Genomic DNA, 21,251 nt, shown 5'->3' on the forward strand with positions numbered 1-21,251 from the left:
GGGCCACCACATGGCTCCTGCAAGAATGGCAGTATCACTAAAGTGTGTCCCATGGCTTGTAGCTACTCACACTTTCCTGGCAATAGGGTTTTTTTTTTTTTTTTAAATTTGTGTTTATTATCAAAAGTCATATTATTGAAAAATGAAGATGCAAAAAGGAAAAAAAAACCCTTCAATCCCCCCTGTAACTCAAGCACAGGTAATACGTCAGAATGTTTCGTTCTTTTATTTCTTACCATTTCTAATGTCTGATTTCTGCTGTGAGTGGTCTCCTGGTGACTGTCACACTATACCCCAGATATATATGTAAGAACAAAAGCCCTGATCCCTTCCTACTGGTCAGTGAATCATAACCATCCCTCTTCTCATCTTCCTCAACATAAGAGTATTCTTTGCTCCCCATGCAAGGGGTGTTCTCCAAGAGAATTATGCTTTCCTGTCATGAAGTTCAAAGCTTCCCCTGCCATTCAGCATAACACACGATGGTGGGTCATGCAGAATCATGTCCCAGCTTGTGGCCACAAGGTTAATAATATTAGCAAAGCATTTCCACTCATGACTGTGGTAGTCATCTGGCTCCATCTTCTGCCCACCTCTTCCCCATCACACTCTCTGCAGTGTTAGAAGCATTGAGGACTCATGTGACATGGAGAAGAAACCTGCATGTGACAGCTCTCTCTACTCTGAGAGGTAAGTCTACCATCTTACCAGGGAGCTCTCAGGTCTACAGAGAAGAAACAGCTGAGGGACATTTCCACACTAAATCCATTTGCTTTTGTCTTCTCATTGGCTGCTTCTGATCCACTTGCAAATATGTCAAACCACTGCTTAGATGGTGCTTGCCTTATTGGAAGGTCACACTTGTAGCAACCAGAGGGCAAACTCAGAAGGCTACTAAGAAGCAAAATGGTGGTGTCCGAAAGCCCAGGGAGCTCATGTTAGCAGGAGAGGCCCTTGGGTTTGAACATAAATGATCACTTAATGAACCTGCACGTATGACCAGAAAGAAAAAAAAAGTAAACTACAAAAGAGAGTGGTGGGTGGAAAAAGAAGAAAAGTGTGTTGCTATCATCAAGAAGCCAAGGTAGAGCCATTCACTGGAATTGAATGAAGGTGCAGAGAATGCTCCATTCAGCAGTTTCAAAAGCTGTCACTAGATGACAGTGGTCATAGGGTGGTCTTAATGATAAGTCTTATTTTATTTTATTTTATTTTATTTTATTTTATTTTATTTTATTTTGATCTTATTTATTCATGAGAGACACACAGAGAGATGCAGAGACATAGGGAGAGGGAGAAGCAGGCTCTATGCAGGAAGCCCCACGTGGGATTCAATTCTGGGACCCCAGGATCATGCCCTGAGCTGAAGGCAGACACTCAACCGCTGAGCCACCTAGGCATCCCACGAAGTCTTACTTTAAAATTCTTGAAACACAAGAAAAAGAGATCTTAGAGATGCACTTCACTCAGGTCACAGTGGAAGAAACAAGCCTGGAAGGAATAAATAATGTGACTTACGTTACACAGTGAGTTGAAGTTCTACATGCTGACTTCTAGGTTGAGTATCTCCCCTCATGAGTTAGCCTCATTTGAGGACAAGCAAATAAAGACCTAAAAAGGGTCTTTGCAAAGTGGAAAAGCCAGGACAAAAAACCACGTCCCTGACTACTCCTAGGTCAGGGATATTTCTACTGTGTTATCTGACTAACTATGAGCTGAAACTGATGATGGTAAAATACATGGGGGGAACAGGGCTTTGATGAAGGTCGGAATCTTTAGCAACACTGTCAAGAGATTGAGCCCTGAGCCAACGGCATTATAAGGGACTAAACCTGAGATACTCATGGTAATTCTGGGCCCTTGAAGGGAGGAGCCTGTGACTCCAGGTTGATAGCACCACCTCTAGCTCCTGTCAAAAGCATACCCCAATCTCTGGAAGAAAGCACTCCCAATTTACACCTGAAGGATGAGGGCAGGCAGGCACTTTTAGTAGGTTCTCTCTGAGGAGGAAAATCAGGGGTGACTCAGGATAAAAGGCAGGGATCCTCGAAGTGGGGAGATACTCAACCTAGAAGTCAGTGTGTAGAACTTCAATATGAGGTCCCATGTTTCTACAGCCAGACTGTCTTTGTGATTTTCCTTGAAGTATCACGGGGCAGAGTGGATCCAAGAGTATAGGGTGTAAGAGGCAGGGTTTAGTGGTCTCATGCGTGAAGAGAAGGATGATCAATACAGGAGGCCAGATAGGGCATACAAGGGAATGTCCCTTTAGAAGAAGACATGGGTCTCCTGTTCTAGAGGGAAGTAGTGCCCCCAATATGCTAGGCAAGGGGTCAGGGAGAGGCAAGCTGTCTGGAATAAGAATCATACCAGGAGGTCCTGTGGTCCTCATATGATTATGAGTAGGGTAAAGACATGACCAATTTATGGAAATATCATAAGGGTCTATAGTGGGCTGAGGCCCAGTCCAGCCCAGGGATATGCAATTAATTGCACACTACAGAAAAAGATAGGAGCCTGAGAATCTAGGCATCTAGGCCTAGCTGTGTCAAGCCAGGTCCTGCTGCATCACATCAGTAGTCTGCATGCCAGCCTGACTGCAAGGTTCTTGTTTTTCATCTCACAGATCAAGTGGAGGGATCTGTACTTACTGCAACCAGGAGATCAGAGACTGTCCAAAGATTACTCTAGAGCATCTTGGCATCTGCTGCCATGACTATTGTTTTAAGGTAAGGAAGAAGGGTGGTGCTGCTAACATTGTCCAGAGTTAGGGAGCTTCGTGGATCAAAGAGTGTAAAGAAGTCTTGATCTCTGTGTGATTGTGCTCCACATCAGATCCTTCGCAGGACTGGGAGCTGAATGAGCAGAGGGGGTTGAGGATGCCAGCAATCATTCTCCACTGTGCTCAGCATCCTTTGCAAACTGGAAACCAGAAGACTCAGCCCAGGGCACTCTTGTCCTTTAGGTGTTCACTAAAGTGTCAGGTCTAAGAGTCATGAGGACAGCAGAGCTACACTCCTGTAATAGCCTTCCTTTTTTATTAGATTTTCGTATCACCTTCTTTGGACCTTACACATCACAATTAAAGTCCCACAGCCCTCCTATGACAGCAATGACTTACTTTATGTATGACCTCAGATTGAGTACCCTATGTGGACTACCTCACCAGACCCTCATGATAACTTGCCAGTGTGCCTATTTTATATATGAAGAAACAGAGGCTCAGAGAGCCTCAGTAACTTGCCCAAGCTCACCCAGATAATAAGTAGTGGATTTAGGGCTCAAATCCAGGCCCATTTCTGAAGCCTAGGCTCCTAACTACTATGTGATCACCCTGCCTGCCAATTTATGTGTTTGTTTGTTTGTTTGAGGTTTGTCTCTCTTTTCTACTGTTTTTTATTATCTGCTTCAAAGTCCAGGATGTGCCATCAGCTCAGTGTTGACTTCTAGCTTGCTTTCTCTTTCAGTGTGGGATTTGCAGTAAACCAATGGGTGAGCTCCTGGATCAGATCTTCCTTCACCATGACACCATCCACTGCGGAAAATGCTATGAGAAGCTCTTCTAGGTGGGTGCCAAGTAGCAAGGAAACTTATTAGGGAAAGGAAATGTGCCCTGGTCTCTCCCCAAGTCTCAACCCAGGATACTGCTGTCTTAACCTTTATATTTAGGGAAACCCTATGAGACTTTGAAGTTTTAGGTGGCACAAAGACACTCTCCACAGATGCTTCTAAGTTACAGGGGTCATGGTCTCTTTCTTTCAAGAAACACCTTCCATGCACCACCTTAGGTGAGCCCTCCAGCTGTGTTGGGATGCTGGCCAGGCCTATGCTGTTAGCCTCATTTGAGGACAAGCAAATAAAGACCTAACAAGGAAAATGGCCTGGGGAAACACCTAGCTGGATGATGACAGAATCAGGATCTCAACACAGGACTTCGAATTCAAATCCAGGGCTCTCTGCTACATTCCCTTGGACCACCTCCACCATTGCTTATATAGCATCAGATCAGGACTGAAAAGCCAAGGTGTTCAGTAAAACAAGATACAGGTAGGTGGCCAGCAGCAGGTAAAGGCCAGGATAAGTGGGCATATGTGGGAGGGGATGGTGTCATCCTGGAGCTGGCCTAACCAGGAAGGGCTGCTTGGGCAGCCTCTGGACTGCATTTTCAACACTGCCTGAAGACAGGTTTGAATGCTAAACGCCAGCAGAATGGACCCCAGTGTCTGAGCTGCATGGGTCCCAGTGCCTATAAGACACTGCCTTTCCAGATCCTGGCAGCCCCTCCTCCTTAACACCTCCTCAGCTAGAAGCACAGAGCAGAATATCTACCTTGAAGGCAGTGGGAATGGGTAGCAATCAGGCTATCCACCAGCTACAAGCCTGTTCTGCATTCTCTCTAGAAGACATATTAACCTGGACTATTACTCCTAATGCTTGGAGACATCAACCACCCCAAGAACCTCTGACTGGTTATTGGATTGGATCTGTATTTCCAATCTCATGGCTACTACTATTTTCTTTTAGCTCTTCCAGGCTGAGAAGAAGCTGATGACTCCTGGACAAGTTTGGCTGTCCCCAGTTGCCCCAAGTTGCTGGCTCTTCTTCCCTCACTCTTTTCTCTCCCCATTTGATTTCTTCATGTTTTTCCCCTCTCAAGTTGAACTGCTTACATCCAGTAGAGTATCTTAATGATGCTATGATAATTACTTGTGTGTGTAGCTTTTTATAGCTTAGAAAGCACTTTATGTCCATGATCTTATTTCAGGCCCAAGAAAAAAAAAGGATTGAACAAAAATTTAATCTTAGCTTTCCTAAGACAGCTTGGCCTCCTGATGAGTTTAGGTGGCCTGGAATGTTAGGCAGGAGTGTGGGTTTCAGTGTGTCCTGACTTTTGGGACAAAGAGCAAACCCACATTCTAGGCCACAGCTCTAAGTGTACCTTTGGGAATTGAAAGCAAGAGATTCCCTAAAGCTTCTGAGGGGCCAAGTTGAAGACTTTTGATGATGTCCGGTGGGTGAATTGCAGACATTGAATGCTAGTGATTGGCATAGGCTAATATTTGGCTTATCTATTTGAAATATATATATATATATGAATATATATTTAACTTTCCATACACATTTAAAAGTAGTTAGTTGCTTTTGATTTAATTATATCAGATTTTAATTATCTTCTCCTCACTTTTCACTATAATTGAGACATTTTTTTTTCCTGCAGGCATGTGGGCATGTATTAGAAAATCTATACAATTAAGTTTAAATTCTTAGGAGGCCACTGACCAAAGGGACATCTGTGTCTGAATCTTGATTGCGGATTAATACCTTTTCCCTCAATTCCTAATAATTACACAGAAATCTTCTAAAGTAAGTTTTAGGGTGCATAGACCCTAGCAGGATTCAGAAGGGAGAAAAGCAGCTAATATTTCTTAAGGCCTTACTACATATCAGGCATTATCACAGAGTGGTGGCATTAATCTTCATACTAATCTTAGGCAGAGGGTATTCCTGTCCCCAATTTACCAAAGAAGATATTGAGGCTCAGAAGATGGTCATTGCATTGTGTGGAACCATTGCTGTCTCTCTCCAGAACCCATGTTGTGTTCAGTAACAGTAACCACAACACCAAGCATTGATTTAGCACTGACTGTGTACCAAGCACTGTGTAGAGGTTACCTCATTTTAATAGGTAACACTGCCCTCCTCAGGCCTCCCCTGAGGAATACTCTTACAAAGAGAGGAAAGTAGGAAATCATTCCTCTCCTCTGGGCATCCTAGGTCTCCCCATTAAGTACCACAAATGCCAACTGCCCGCCTTCCCTCTCCTCCCCTTTCCATGAGAACAATTCTGAACTAAGATGCTCTTCTGAACTCAGATTTCTCTGCTGAGTAGAGATGTGACTCACAGACCTTCCCAAAGAAGAGCTTGTCAACCCAGGGAAAGTTTCAGTAAGCTAGCTGATCTGAGCCCAGGTCCTTCAGTAACTTATTGTTCACTACAGACTGTCCCAAGATAGCAGCAACTGCTGCGGTCCCAAGTACTTGGAACACAGAAACCTGTTGGCAGTCTAAACAGATTGCAGGCCCATCCTGCAATAAGCTAATACTCTGTTCAGGTTCAACTAAGCTCCTCTGCCTTTGGGACCAGCATCACTGTGTAAGGTCCTTAAGAGGAAAACAACCTGAGATGTTTTTCTGATGAAAAATGAGGGTCTCTTCTATTGATTTAATTAGAAAGTGTCTCCATCTCTCTCCAGGTTGAGTCCTATGCACATTGGCTAGTGGACTTGTCTTCCTACCAAATGATCAGAGAGGAACACTGCATTTATTTGCATAGATGTGCATTAGATTTGCTCTGGAGGGGGAGAGTGGTACAATATGTCATGTACCAACACTAAATGTGAGCTGGTATTCCTTGTCTACAGCAAAGGACTTGTCACTTGGGAGGCACTGATACATAGGTGCTAAATGAATGAGTAAAAGGGAAAGAAACGCTGCTCTTTAGTATGGGAGGTTCTGACCCTGAGTCAGTATATACCCAGTTGGTGGGTACAGAGTAAAGAGGTCCAAGATAGGCTGACTTCTCCACCTTTAATATACACACTCTGCCTTTAACGGAGTTTTTGAACCAATATGCAAGAAATTGATATCTTGTAAGATCAATATTGATTTCTATTCAGAACAGCCTTTCATGTCTAAAAAGGCACAGAATTCTCCAGACTTAAGAAAGGTGGTTGCATTATACTTTTGCTTCTTTTTAATTGTCTAGTGTTTTAATCGCATTTGCTTAACCCAGATTAATGTACACAATTATAATAAATGTTGAGATATTGCATGTGTCAATGTTGTCAATGTTAAGGTTTCCTTTTTTTAAGTATAATTAGTTGGTGTATTTGGCTATGTAATTTATTTTCTCCTATTGCCTGAAGCCATTGTTTACAAAAGCTAATAAATACTTTAAGAAGTATCAAATCTAAAAAGAAAAAAATAGCAAAATGTAGAAATCATGCATGCACAGGATGTGTGGAATTCTAAACAGGTCAAATCTTAATAAAAATATTTTATTCTTTTGGGTCCATCCTCCCCTTCATTACCACTGCAGACAAATGGCCATCTAGTCCTTATTGCACACTTGCAATGACCAGCTCAGCCCTGTACAAACTTGTTCTGTCTCTGGACAGGTCCAGTTTCAGAAAATGCATTCTTCAGTTGAGTTAAAATCTGTTTCCCTTTATTGCCCACTGGTAATACATCATCCCTCTCCTATATGCCAATCCCTAAAGTAGATGAAGATACTTATGGGGTTCTCCCTTCAACTTAAACACCCCTGCACCCATCAACTCTTCTTTGACAGTAATTCTAAATATGTATCTCTCAAACACTCCTCTCAAAGATACTCGCACACACACATTCATCATCCTCCAGATGTGCATCAATAGTCAAGACTTTCATCTTGCTTATTAAGGCCAGTGCTACAGAATCCTGTTGAATTGTCATACTGCCTGTCAAGTGATCCATGCTTCTGAGTTTTGTATCCAAACTACGGTTTGCATGCTATCTGTGTCTTGATCCAGCCCAGGGACAAAAAAAAATGTAATCAAAAAGTTAGTCCAAAGATAGCAGACATGCTAGAGAAATCCTTCCACTACTGAGCAGAGACCTTGGAACCCAATGTTCCTTAGCTATTGAACTAGTGTCCCTGGAGCTACTTTTCACCCCAACCTCAGTCACCATTTTGCTTACATGAGTACAATTGGGAAAAGAAGAAGAGATTTTACTACTTTAGAAGACAAGGACTACAGCAGTAGCTCCTAACCAGATATTTCTAGGACTCTCTTTTGGTGACAGTATATGACACAGACAGTATATGACAATATATGACACAAAAAAATACAATAGTGTTATTTTGAAAAATCACTTTGCATACTAAGTTTCCACCAGCAGATTGACCTCAGTACTTAGTCTGTATTCCTCCTGCTCCAACCCCATAGATCTGCACCCCATCCATGCACCCTTATGTGGTGTCCATGTAACACATTCTTCTAGTGATGCTTCTTTGCACAATATCATCTCCCTGTGAAGGTCCCAAGGAAGGAAAAGTTTCACTAGGGGAACCAACACTGGTTCCATTGAATTGGAAGTTGACACTGCCACCTGGAAATTTGGGGCCTCTCATACCACTGAACCAACAAAGAGAGTTACTGGCTCGTTGATTGCTCCTCATTATCAAGGGGAAATAGGGTTGCTGCTACACAGTGGGGGCAGGAAGGACCATGTCTGCAACCTAGGATATTGATCTTCTCAGAGTATCTCTTAGTGCTCCCTTGTCCAATAATATAAGTTAATGGAAAACCACAGTAACTCATGCAGGCAGGACCACTAAGCACTGAGATTGGTCAGGAACAAAGGTTTTTATCCTCCCACCAGGTAGATAATCACAACCACCTGAATGAGGTCATAGGGAATTTGAAATACTGCTTGAGGAAGGAAGTTATAAATACTGACTATAACCTCATGATTAGCTGCAGAAGTAAAAGTTATAGAAGCTATGCATATTTTGTTTTGCTTTGTTTTAAATTTGAATCTACTAGCCCAATTTTCCCTTCTCTCATTTGTTAATCATCATGTAAATTGCGTGGATGGTGCTTAATCTTATAACTTAGTCTGTGGACTACAGCATATCAAAATGTAATTGTGACAGAACCAGAAAAGGAACATACATCCCCCAGATAATGAGAGTGTGTCTAATGGGATTTTTGACACCCCTTCTTGGAGAAGATAAGGGCATAGTCACCTATACGAAGGATGCATACATTATGTTAAACAGAAGCATAGTGTTGCTACTGATCATTTGTGAGAAAAATATAGATAGAAGAGTATTATGGGTGATGAGTGGTCAGAGGTGGGCCATGCTGGATTGGCTTTAGCAACTAGGCAGCATGCTTGCCTCTTTGTACTTACTCTCCTCAATATAAGGGAGAATCCTGAGAAATACGCATCACAGAATCCATCATTAGAGTGCTTCTGGGCTCAGTTCTCCAGGTACTCGAGTACTCTGAGAAGTACTTATTCCAGATTTGGAAGCCCTTATTTTCTGGCAGCACCAATGGACACTATGGGATGTCAAAAATAGGGTACACGTGGAAAATGTCCTAGGATCACCCATGACAGTCCTTTAGGCATCTGGAATCATTGGGGTTTTTCCCTTATGTTCCAAGGGCAGCCTCCCTGATCTTTGCTGCTTCAGCCTTCTATTGATTGTGTAAGCCACTGATTCCCCGTTCTCAAGCCCCCCCTGCTTGAGAAAGACTGGCACTGCTTTCCTGATGGGCTTCCTTATTAATGCTATCTCCACCTAAATTTCTTCTACATGAATGGCCTCTGCAACATACACTCTGCCTATGAATGTTTTCTACCACACCATCTCTTCTGTGAAAGACCCATATTCCAGGCCCTCCTCACTATGCTCTGTTTTTTAATACTTTCTTCACAGGAATTCCTGGGGTTGCAGGCAGCATTCATGGGTAGGGCCCAGTGTTAAGAAGACATTTTGGCAAATTTTTGACGTCCTTCAAATACCCTCAGGATCCTGGACATGCCAGGAAGTGAGCTTCCTTATTCATTTGTAAGGCTGGGAACTCTGTAGGCCAGGCACCAGACTATTTTTCCCAAGAGAGTTTTTAAAGCATTGGTTTCATAAACTCAACCTTAGTTACTCAAAATTATCAGGTCATATCTTATTTCTATCAGCATCATTCTCAAATACAACATTTTAGTCAAAGCCCTGGTTATATAATCAGTGTTTCCAATTACATCCTATTAACAAGGAGGGCAGGTTCTTGTTGAATCCAGGCAAAAAACTGTATTGCCACAAAATGCATAAAAAGAATTCTCAAATTCTGGAGGGATAGGGCAGGGAAGAAAAGATAAGTATTTCATTTCTGTTTCTAAAAGTATAGTTTTGAATCGTTACGAGTTGTAGATAGCTTAAAAGAAATGACAAAGAAGGTCCTTATAGCTAGAAAATAGAACATTGAAGAATCAGCAATATTCCATAAAAAATCCATAATCATCTTTCATGAATTCATTCAGTCCTATGTAATCAGTTCTTCTCCTGCTCAGTCTTGGGTTAGCAGTTTCATAAACCCAGCAGTTTCTTCATTAGAGTTCTGGAAATTATGGCTCAGTTTAGTGGTAGGATCTCAAAGTTATTTAAGCCATGCCATCAGAAACCCATGTCTAAGAGCACCTGCCATAGTCTTTTCCATGGGGGTTTGAGAAAGTCCCTTTTTCTTGCATATGAGGCATTCTGTCTTGTAGCTAATAGCAAGTGCTTTCACGGAAAACTCAGTGTAAAACAAAAAACTGTGTATGACAAAAAACTTAACATGGCAATGGTTAAAGATCTGATGAGGGTTCATTACAGAAATAATGCAATTGAGAGGGAAATATGGTTGTTTCTGGGGCATGCAACATTTTAAAAGATTACTAAAATGATGACTGATAACACTATACTATTGTTTAATATTGTACAAAGCAGCACCAGGATATATCACAGATAGCAAGGGCTTTGCAAATCTCTAGGAACTTCATACAATTTCTGAAATATATATACATATATATATATGTATATATATATATATATATTTGTTTTTCTTTACCTGCTCAGAACAAGGTTTTTTAAAAAATAATAATTAATTTATTTTTTATTGGTGTTCAATTTGCCAACATACAGAATAACACCCAGTGCTCATCCCGTCAAGTGTCCCCCTCAGTGCCCGTCACCCATTCCCCCCCACCCCCCGCCCTCCTCCCCTTCCACCACCCCTAGTTCGTTTCCCAGAGTTAGGAGTATTTATGTTCTGTCTCCCTTTCTGATATTTCCTACCCATTTAAATATATATTAATAACATCTTACCTATGCAAATTTAACCTAGGGAAGATTAGACATCTCTTCTGATTTGACAAAGCTTCTAATGCAACTCAGTATATCAAATAAATCTAATTGTCTCTCACATATCTGTTTTTATAAGGTGAAAGATCCTCTGTGATTTTCCAGGGTCACTCTGGGAAAACCAAAAGAAAGCTTGAAATCAAGAATATATATCACTTAGGATTTGAGTTTAAGATGGCAAAAGTTCAAAGTTGCCAGGAAATTTGAACACTTGGTTAAATAATACCATGGGTAGTTGAGAAACATAACCTGGCTATCTAACCAAAGTGGCAAAATATTTAAGTAAATATAGGAGGTGATACATTATAAAGAACCTTAGTTTTGTTTTGTTTAGTTTTTATTCAAAAGTGAGAAGACTGGGATCCCTGGGTGGCTCAACGGTTTAGCGCCTGCCTTTGGCCCAGGGCGTGATCCTGGAGTCCCGGGATCGAGTCCCCCATCGGCCTCCCTGCATGGAGCCTGCTTCTCCCTCTGCCTGTGTCTCTGCGTCTCTCTCTTCTCTCCTCTCTCTCTCTCTCTCTCTCTCTCTCTGTGTGTGTGTGTGTGTGTGTGTGTCTCATGAATAAATAAAGTCTTAAAAAATAAATAAATAAAAGAAGACTTCTCAGGGCGCCTGAATGGCAGAGTCAGTTAAGTGTCCCACTGTTTGTTTCAGGTCAGGTGGTGAGCTCAGCGTCATGAGATAGAGCCCTGAGTCAGGCTCCATGCTCAGCATGGAGTCTGCGTAAGACTCTCTCTGCCTCCTTTGCCTGTCTCCCTCACCCACTGCTGCTCCCTTAAATAAATAAATCTGTAAAGGTTATTAAGAAGACTTCTCAAGTAATTAAGAATATTAAAATCTACATGAGGCAAAGAAAATCATTCTGATAAGACAGAAGCTTTGCTTTTTAGGAGGATTATTCAAAAAGTAAAGAAAAACTTTTACCAACTCTTATTAAAAGCAGACCAATAATGTAAGAACAGATTTCAGTTTTAACAGAGAAAATAAAATACTAGTTTTGCATCAGTGTACTGTTTAATATTAGAGCTCATTTTAAAAATATCATAAATAAGCCTATGAAACTTTAGCCAGCTTTGACCATTAGAAGTAAAATTTCTTTTCTGTGAACATTCTACTTTTCATACCCATTCAGGTGTCACCCTACATTTCCATCTTTCCCATTCTGAAACCAGTCATTTTACTGTAGGGTAAAATGACTCTTTTTTCTTAACAAAAACACATTATACATACTTTACATACTTAATTTAGCATAAGTCTGGGGTTATAGGTTATCCCAAGATCTTGGAAACCATATTTAGGACTGACTACTACATATGAAACATAGTTAACTGTTGTTAAAGTTTTTCAAAGTTCTGTTTTATTAATTCCTGAGAATGTTAAGAGTATTCAATTATAAAAACACTTAATTATCTCTAAACCAAGTTCCTCAAAGAGATTTTATAATTTAATTTGTCAGTACCATCAGGAGCAGGAAATATTACATATGCATACCTATATACAAAAACATACATATAAATAGCTCCTGGGGATGTAATGCACAGCATGGCGACTATAGTTAATACCATATTGTGTTTTTGAAAGGTGCTGGGAGATCTTAAAAATTCTTACAAGGAAAAAATGTGTAACTAAGTGTAGTAATGGCTGTTAACTTGCTTTATTGGGATCATATTGCACTATATACAAACAGCAAATCATTATGTTTTACACCTAAAAGTAATACAACGTTGTAAGTTTTCAGGGGTATTTCTTAATTTTTGCTGTTTTCCAGGATCACAGAGCCAGAAAACCTCTTTCCATGCTATGGGTTTGAGATACCTTGTGATACTAGTAATAACAGGCAGCTGAGTGGTAACTGCATAGTCACAGTGAACTGGTGTTATGAGAACCCTGAGGTAAAATGTCCCAACTGGGGTCTGTGACTCTCTGACAATACCAGGTAGCAGCTTTTTCTTGGCAGTGGAAGGAGATTGATTCAGTAGATTCTCAATAGTGTGTTAAGGTTTGTTGAGGTCTGTGTTCCCCTTCTCAGACATAGGAAACACCTGCAGTTACAGGGAATGAGGTGATGTCTGCAAATATATATATATATATTTTAAAGATCTTATTTATTTATTTATTCATGAGAGACACAGAGAGAGAGAGAGAGGTACAGACACAGGCAGAAGGAGAAGCAGGCTCCATGCAGGGAGCCCGAAGTGGGACTCGATCCCCAGTCTCCAGGATCAGGCCCTGGGCTGAAGGCGGTGCTAAACCACTGAGCCACCCGGGATGCCCAATGTCTACAAATATCTTGCCTGGTAACCTTTGAATCAATATTTTGTTTTCTTTAAATATTTTTTGTTAAAACATTATAGAAAAGTCTATTCTTTTGAATACCAAATAAAACAAAGGAAATCTGTTCTGTCAGCAAAGCCCCAGAAGTTCTGGTTCTGAATTACAGGCTTCAGAACCTTGGTACTGAAAGCGATAGTTACTGCAAAATGCAAAATCTCAGTTCACTCCAGTCCTCCTAACTCAGACCAGCATTTTTATCAAGATTTGTGCACACCTTCCAGTATGCTGCCTGTGCCCTACCCATGTTCTTTTCCCAAATCGTGTTTTAGGATCCTGTGGGTCTCAGGGCGAATATTCCGTCTTCCCTATAAGGAAAAAAGCGTACTTCATAAAAGAGCCAGGAGTTTGGGTACCAGGTGAGAAATCCTTGGTCAATAAGTCAAGACAATAATGGCAAAATGCAATCTTTTGATAGTTTTCTGTCTCTTGGTGAAGAGGGCATGAACCCTGTGAAATATAGGAAGCAGCTGTATTTTTGCCATCATCCCCTAGAATGCAGCACAATAAAAAAATAAACAGGGCTAAGAGCTTTCCTTTATTGCCAACCCAGTGGGGCTTTACTTTTGTACCCAGGAGCAATGATAGCTGGAATATTCAAATGGGGAGAGCAACTGGTGACTGTCACAGCATGGCTTCTGTCCAGTGGGAGAAGAGATACATGCAACAGGAGCTGCAATGGCTGCTAGGCCTGGCATGGCACATGATGGGTCTGCTGGTCCCCTTTGAGCAAATCCAAAGCCACACTAGATCCAGTTCTTTAATGTAAGCTGCCCCTCAGTTTGAATCAAACAGTCATTCCAGGCATAACAGGGACAGGGGCAGGAGGCAGGAAGAAAAGCCCCCTTTTGAGGAGGTAGGTATGTGCCATACTTCTTAGAGAGCAGCTGGGAGCAGGCCATGCACAGCTCCATAGGGGGTTTGTCACCCAAGAACGTCTTCGTGCCACCACCAGCTCCCAGCCCAGTCTGCACTATGGCAGAAGTGAGGAGAGACACATGGTGGCTGTGGTTGGTGCTCAGGTTCTCTGTCTTGGACACATCTCCATCAGGTATGGCATAGGACCTGGGGCACAGAGAGCAACCAGAGGATACCCACCAATGACCCTTGCCATCTTCCCTGGCATCCCAGGGATTGGTGGCTGTAAGTTTCCCCTGGAAGTGGTATCCCATTAGATCAGGTCTGGTACCCCACCAGCTTTGGCTTCAGGACTTGGACTTAGGTGGGGATGGGGTCTGGGTGGGTGCAAACGACTTCACATAGGGCAGGGCTTGTAAAGTGGTGGTGCTTGGTAGGGGGCCTTGGGCCAGAAGTTGAGTTTCAGTGGGGGTGGTACTTGAAGGCAGGGGTGAGGCATGGAAAGGGGTGAAAATTGGCAGTGGGGTCACAGTTTTGTGGTGTGTGGCAATAGTCTTACTGCAGGATTGCTTCTCCTCTAGCAGTGGATCCTTGTTTAGCAGTTTCATGTATCCATGCACCAGAGTAGTTGTGGACACCTCTGCAGACTCAGAATTGGTATAGCCTGAGCAGGGGCATGTGAGGCACAACAATAGCAAGATATTTCTGCCTTACTTTTGACAGATCCAGTGGATTAGTACTCACCCCAAGGCCAGAAACTGCCTTCTTGAGGATAGAACTAAAGGGCAGATTACATGTTGAGTGCTGGTGGAATCCCAGAATCTGCACTGCCAGTGGGGCCTTAGAAGTGAGACACTGAAGTGAGCCTATGTTGGGAGGGGCTTCTGTGCTCTGGCAAAGGAGGGGAGGGGCTGCGTGACAAGATTTACATTCTCTGCAGGGCAGGTCACCCCCTAGGGTAAGAATTGTCTATCTCTTGCAGTGTGACACTTTAGACCCTTTCTAGGCCCTTTTTCTGCCTTCACACAATTGAACCATAAGCTCTTGTTTTTTCAGCACTAGATCCTTGCTGCCCATTCCCCATTTCTCCTCCCTCCCTCACAACCCGGTTACTAGGACACTTCAGTGGTTAGAGGCCAGTGACATCACCTGTTGCTTCTCAATGGTCTTAACTTCACCATATGATACCACTTTGTGATAGAAATCCACGGTCCATGTGTTCTCAGTAGCCATGGCAACACTGCACCTTGTCACACACTTTCCACACCCATTGCACTGTGGAGAGCTCCAGCCATCTTTCTCATCTGTCAGGCATTTTATGAGGAAGGGGAACTCCAAATTTCCTTTCTTTAGCCTTTGCCCTGGCAAAGGAGGTGCCAGGTGCCCTGGGCCTGTATAGCCCCAGGGTGCAGAATGCAATAGTCTCATGTTTTCTCCTGCTCAGAGGTTCAGGAAGGAGGAAAATGCTAAGGCAGTCTTCATTGAATTTGCTGACTCTGTCAATTACACTACGATGCTCAAATACCAGGAAATGGAGGTGCCTGGGAAGAGGAAGTAAAACCCTGGAACCCTGATGATGAATTTATCAATAGACTGCACTGCTTCCTGAAAGACAACAGCCAGAGCATGGTAGATGTCAGCAAAACACTGGGGTATAGCAACCACTGAGGACATGGAGCCAGAGGGTTTGGCCCAAGTCAAACCACCAGTTTTGCAGCACTTGAAAGAAAGCATGTGGTACTGAAAACTGAAAGTGTTTTTCAGGTAGCACTTTCCCAGGCCCAGCCAAAGAAAAGTTTGATTTAAAAAAAATTTTTTTTATTGGAGTTCAGTTTGCCAACATATAGCATAATACCCAGTGCTCATCCCACCAAGTGCCCCCCTCAGTGCCCATCATCCAGTCACCCCAAACCCCCTGCCCACTTCCCCTTCCACTACCCCTTGTTCATTTCCCAGAGTTAGGTGTCTCTCATGTTTTGTCACCCTCACTGATATTTTCACTCATTTTCCCTCCTTTCCCTTTATTCCCCTTCACTAATTTTTATATTCCCCAAATGAATGAGACCATATAATGTTTGTCCTTTTCTGATTGATTTATTTCACTCCGCATAATACCCTCCAGTTCCATCCACGCTGAAGAAAATGGTGGGTATTTGTTGTTTCTAATGGCTGAGGAATATTCCGTTGTATATATAGACCACATCTTTTTTTAAAATTTCTTTTTATTGGAGTTCAATTTGCCAACATATAGCATAACACCTAGGGCTCATCCCATCAAGTGCCCACCTCGGTGCCCGTCACCCAGTCCCCCAACCCCCCGCCCACCTCCTCTTCCACCACCCCTTGTTCATTTCCCAGAGTTAGGAGTCTCTCATGTTCTGTCACCCTCTCTGATATTTCCCACTCATTTTCTCTCCTTTCCCCTTTATTCCCTTTCACTATTTTTTATATTCCCCAAATGAATGAGACCATATAATGTTTGTCCTACTCTGATTGACTTATTTCATTCAGCATAATACCCTCCAGTTCCATCCACGTCGAAGCAAATGCTGGGTATTTGTCGTTTCTAAGTAATATTAGGCTGAGTAATATTCCATCGTATACATAGACCACATCTTCTTTATCGTTTCATCTTTCGATGGACACCGAGGCTCCTTCCACAGTTTGGCTACCGTGGACATTGCTGCTGTAAACATCGGGGTGAAGGTATCCCGGCGTTTCACTGCATCTGTATCTTTGGGGTAAATCCCCAGCAGTGCAATTGCTGGGTCGTAGGGCAGATCTATTTTTAACTCTTTGAGGAACCTCCACACAGTTTTCCAGAGTGGCTGCACCAGTTCCCATTCCCACCAACAGTGTAAGAGGGTTCCCTTTTCTCCACATCCTCTCCAACATTTGTTGTTTCCGGTCTTGTTGATCTTCCCCATTCTCACTGGTGTGAGGTGGTATCTCATTGGTTTTGATTTATATTTCCCTGATGGCAAGTGATGCAGAGCATTTTCTCACGTGCTTGTTGACCATGTCTATGTCTTCCTCTGTGAAATTTCCGTTCATGTCTCTTGCCCATTTCATCATTGGATTGTTTGCTTCTTGGGTGTTGAGTTTAATAAGCTCTTTATAGATCTTGGATACTAGCCCTTTATCTGATAGGTCATTTGCAAATATCTTCTCCCATTCTATAGGTTGTCTTTGAGTTTTGTTGACTGTTTCTTTTCCTGTGCGGAAGGTTCTTATCTTGATGAAGTCCCAATAATTCATTTTTGCTTTTGTTTCTCTTGCCTTCGTGGATGTATCTTGCAAGAAGTTGCTGTGGCCAAGTTCAAAAAGGGTGTTGCCAATAGCCAAACTGTGGAAGGAGCCTCGGTGTCCTTCGAAAGATGAATGGATAAAGAAGATGTGGTCTATGTATACAATGGAATATTGCTCAGCCATTAGAAACGACAAATACCCAACATTTGCTTCGACGTGGATGGAACTGGAGGGTATTATGCTGAGTGAAATAAGCCAATTGGAGAAGGAAAAACATTATATGGTCTCATTCATTTGGGGAATATAAAAAATAGTGAAAGGGAATAAAGGGGAAAGGAGAAGAAATGAGTGGGAAATATCAGAAAGGGAGACAGAACATGAAAGACTCCTAACTCTGGGAAATGAACTAGGGGTGGTGGAAGGGGAGGTGGGCTGGGGTTAGGGGTGACTGGGTGACGGGCACTGAGGTGGGCACTTGATTGGATGAGCACTGGGTGTTATTTTGCATGTTGACAAATTGAACACCAATAAAAAATAAATTTATAAAAAAACACAAAACAAAAACAAAAAGGGTGTTGCCTGTGTTCTCCTCTAGATTTTGATGGAATCTTGTCTCACATTTAGATCTTTCATCCATTTTGAGTTTATCTTTGGGTATGGTGCAAGAGAGTGGTCTAGTTTCATTCTTCTGCATGTGGCTGTCTAATTTTCCCAGCACCATTTTTGAAGAGACTTTTTTCCAGTAGATAGTCTTTTCTGCTTTGTCGAATATTAGTTGACCATGAAGTTGAGGGTCCACTTCTGGGTTCTCTATTCTGTTCCATTGATCTATGTGTCTGGTTTTGTGCCAGGACCACACTGTCTTGATGACCACAGCTTTGTAGTACAACCTGAAATCTGGCATTGTGATGCCCCCAGCTATGATTTTCTTTTTTAATATTACCCTGGCTATTCAGGGTCTTTTTTGATTCCACACAAATCTTAAGATGATTTGTTCCAACTTTCTGAAGAAAGTCCATGGTATTTTGATAGGGATTGCGTTAAATGTGTAAATTGCCCTGGGTAACATTGACATTTTCACAATATTGGTTCTTCCAATCCATGAGCATGGAATCTTTTTCCATGTCTTTGTGTCTTCCTCAATTTCTTTCAGAAGTGTTCTGTAGTTTTTAGGGTATAGATCCTTTACCTCTTTGGTTAGGTTTATTCCTAGGTATCTTATGCTTTTGGGTGCAATTGTAAATGGGATTGACTCCTTAATTTCTCTTTAGTCAGTCTCATTGTTAGTGTATAGAAATGCCACTGACTTCTGGGCATTGATTTTGTATCCTGCCTCACTGCCAAAGTGCTGTATGAGTTCTAGCAATCTTGGGGTGGAGGCTTTTGGGTTTTCTATGTACAGTATCATGTCATCTGCGAAGAGGGAGAGTTTGACTTCTTCTTTGCCAATTTGAATGCTTTTTATTTATTTTTGTTGCCTGATTGCTGAGGCTAGGACTTCTAGTACTATGTTGAATAGCAGTGGTGAGAGTGGACATCCCTATCTTGTTACTGATCTTAGGGGAAAGGCTCCCAGTGTTTCCCCATTGAGAACGATATTTGCTGTGGGCTTTTCGTAGATGGCTTTTAAGATGCTGAGGAATATTCCCTCTATCCCTACATTCTGAAGAGTTTTGATCAGGAATGGATGCTGTATTTTGTCAAATGCTTTCTCTGCATCTATTGAGAGGATCATATGGTTCTTGTTTTTTCTTGCTGATGTGATCAATCACATTGATTGCTTTGTGAGTGTTGAACCAGCCTTGTATCCCGGGAATAAATCCCACTTGGTCATGGTGAATAATCTTCTAAATGTACCGTTGGATCCAAATGGCTAGTATCTTGTTGAGAATTTTTGCATCCATGTTCATCAGGGATATTGGTCTAACAGTCCCCTTTTTGGTGGTGTCTTTGGTTTTGGAATTAAGGTGATGCTGGCCTCATATAACGAGTTTGGAAGTTTTCCATCTCTTTCTATCTTTCTGAACAGCTTTAGTAGAATAGATAAGGTTTCTTCTTTAAACGTTTGATAGAATTCCCCTGGGAAGCCATCTGGCCCTGGACTTTTGTGTCTTGGGAGGTTTTTGATGACTGCTTCCATTTCCTCCCTGGTTATTGGCCTGTTCTGGTTTTCTTTCTTCCTGTTCCAGTTTTGGTAGTTTGTGGTTTTCCAGAAATGCGTCCATTTCTTCTAGATTGCCTAATTTATTGGCATATAGCTGCTCATAATATGTTTTTAAAATCATTTGTATTTCCTTGGTGTTAGTGGTGATCTCTCCTTTCTCATTCATGATTTTATTAATTCGAGTCTTTTCTCTCTTCTTTTTAATAAGGCTGGCTAACGGTTTATCTATCTTATCAATTCTTTCAAGGAACCAACTCCTGGTTTTGTTAATCTGTTCCACAGTTCTTCTAGTCTCTATTTCATTGAGTGCTGTTCCAATCTTTATTAATTCTCTTCTTCTGCTGGGTGTAGGATCTATTTGCTGTTTTTTTTTTTTTTTTTGTATCAAATGGACACACCAATCAGGTATTATATATCCTTGCAGAGCAGAACTCAAGTGTTCTGGGTGGGACCAACTGACACCCTAGTGCTGCAGTAGCTTCGCGAGGCTGCCGTCAAAGAAAAGTTTGAAATCTATCTGGAGCAGGTCAGAGATGATGTAGATGTTGCAAGTGTCTCAGGAAGAGGTGACATCTGCTGTAAAGCGTACATGGCCCTGCACTATCAATCACATGAGTGCTTGGGCAGCAATGACTCTATGATTTTGGAGCAGTGCCTGGATGCCCTGAGCAGATCGTTGGGAATAGAGAGGACTGTAGAACCTTACAGTTTAGCTCCCTTCAGACCATTCAGAAATCTGGAGAGAAAATCTCTGCTTTTTTGCTATGATAAGAGCCCCCGCTGATACAGAAAGGCTTGCAGTCCAGCCCCTTGTCAGTGCAAAGCATCCACATGATTCACCTGAAACACATCCTAGTTCAAGCCCACATGACCACTACACTATGGGGTAAGCTAGACCTCCTGGATCACTGAGGCTGTGCTCCCATTTTTCTGGAGTTAATGCTGCTCATCTGAGATGAAGAGGACTGGGAGACCACCATGGCTGCTCATCTGAAATAAAGAGGACTGGGAGACCACCATCTTATCTGAGATGAAGAGGACTGGGAGACCACCATGAAAAGGCAAGTGTGGAGGGGCCACAGAAGATTATGGCGTATTGTTGAAGCACAGGTCAATGCCATGCTGCTACAGTAGTGGGGAGGAAGGCCACAGCCAGGCACCATGTCCTAGGAACAAGAACCAGCCTCTACTAAAGCAGAAGTCTCATCTTCCAGCAGATGAGTCAGGAAACAACAAAGAGGCTGGAGCCATGAGCTACCCCAAGCCCTAGGAAACATAGGCTCAAGAGATCCAGGCACCTCTTCCCCTAGCAGGGAGCAGAAAGGTTTTTTGTTTTGTTTTGTTTTGTTTTGTTTAGCAGAAAGGTTTTATTTTTTATTTATTTTTTTCTAGATTTTTAAATTTTTTATTTTATTTATTTATTTCTTTAATAATAAATTTATTTTTTATTGGTGTTCAATTTGCCAACATACAGAATAACACCCAGTGCTCATCCTGTCAAGTGCCCCCCTCAGCACCTGCCACCCACTCACCCCCACCCCCGCGCTCCTCCCCTTCTACCACCCCTGGTTCATTTTCCAGAGTTAGGAGTCTTCGTGTTCTGTCTCCCTAGCAGAAAGGTTTTAACAAGGGGGAAGGCACTTCACACAAACAGAAGGGGACTTGAGTGAGGCACAGGAGCAGGACAACTGGGTCCA

At 42.2% G+C, this 21,251-nt stretch overlaps 1 protein-coding gene across 8 annotated transcripts in view; it reads left to right on the forward strand.

Moving 5' to 3' along the window:
• Window positions 1-7,071, forward strand: part of ZNF185 (zinc finger protein 185 with LIM domain) — a 65,423-nt gene extending 58,352 nt beyond the window's left edge. For 7 of the 8 annotated variants that reach the window (XM_041740188.1, XM_041740193.1, XM_041740191.1 and 4 more), the window contains 4 exons: window positions 619-690; window positions 2,627-2,729; window positions 3,468-3,566; window positions 4,525-7,071. In XM_041740188.1, the coding sequence (XP_041596122.1) occupies window positions 619-690; window positions 2,627-2,729; window positions 3,468-3,566 (274 nt within the window). In that variant the 3' untranslated portion in view covers window positions 4,525-7,071. The remainder of the gene's footprint in view (window positions 1-618; window positions 691-2,626; window positions 2,730-3,467; window positions 3,567-4,524) is intronic. The other variant, XM_041740190.1, reaches the window with a different exon arrangement.
• The last annotated feature ends 14,180 nt before the right edge of the window (window positions 7,072-21,251 follow it).

The sequence above is a fragment of the Vulpes lagopus genome, chromosome X (assembly GCF_018345385.1).
Source record: "Vulpes lagopus strain Blue_001 chromosome X, ASM1834538v1, whole genome shotgun sequence".
NCBI classification, from domain to species: domain Eukaryota; kingdom Metazoa; phylum Chordata; class Mammalia; order Carnivora; family Canidae; genus Vulpes; species Vulpes lagopus.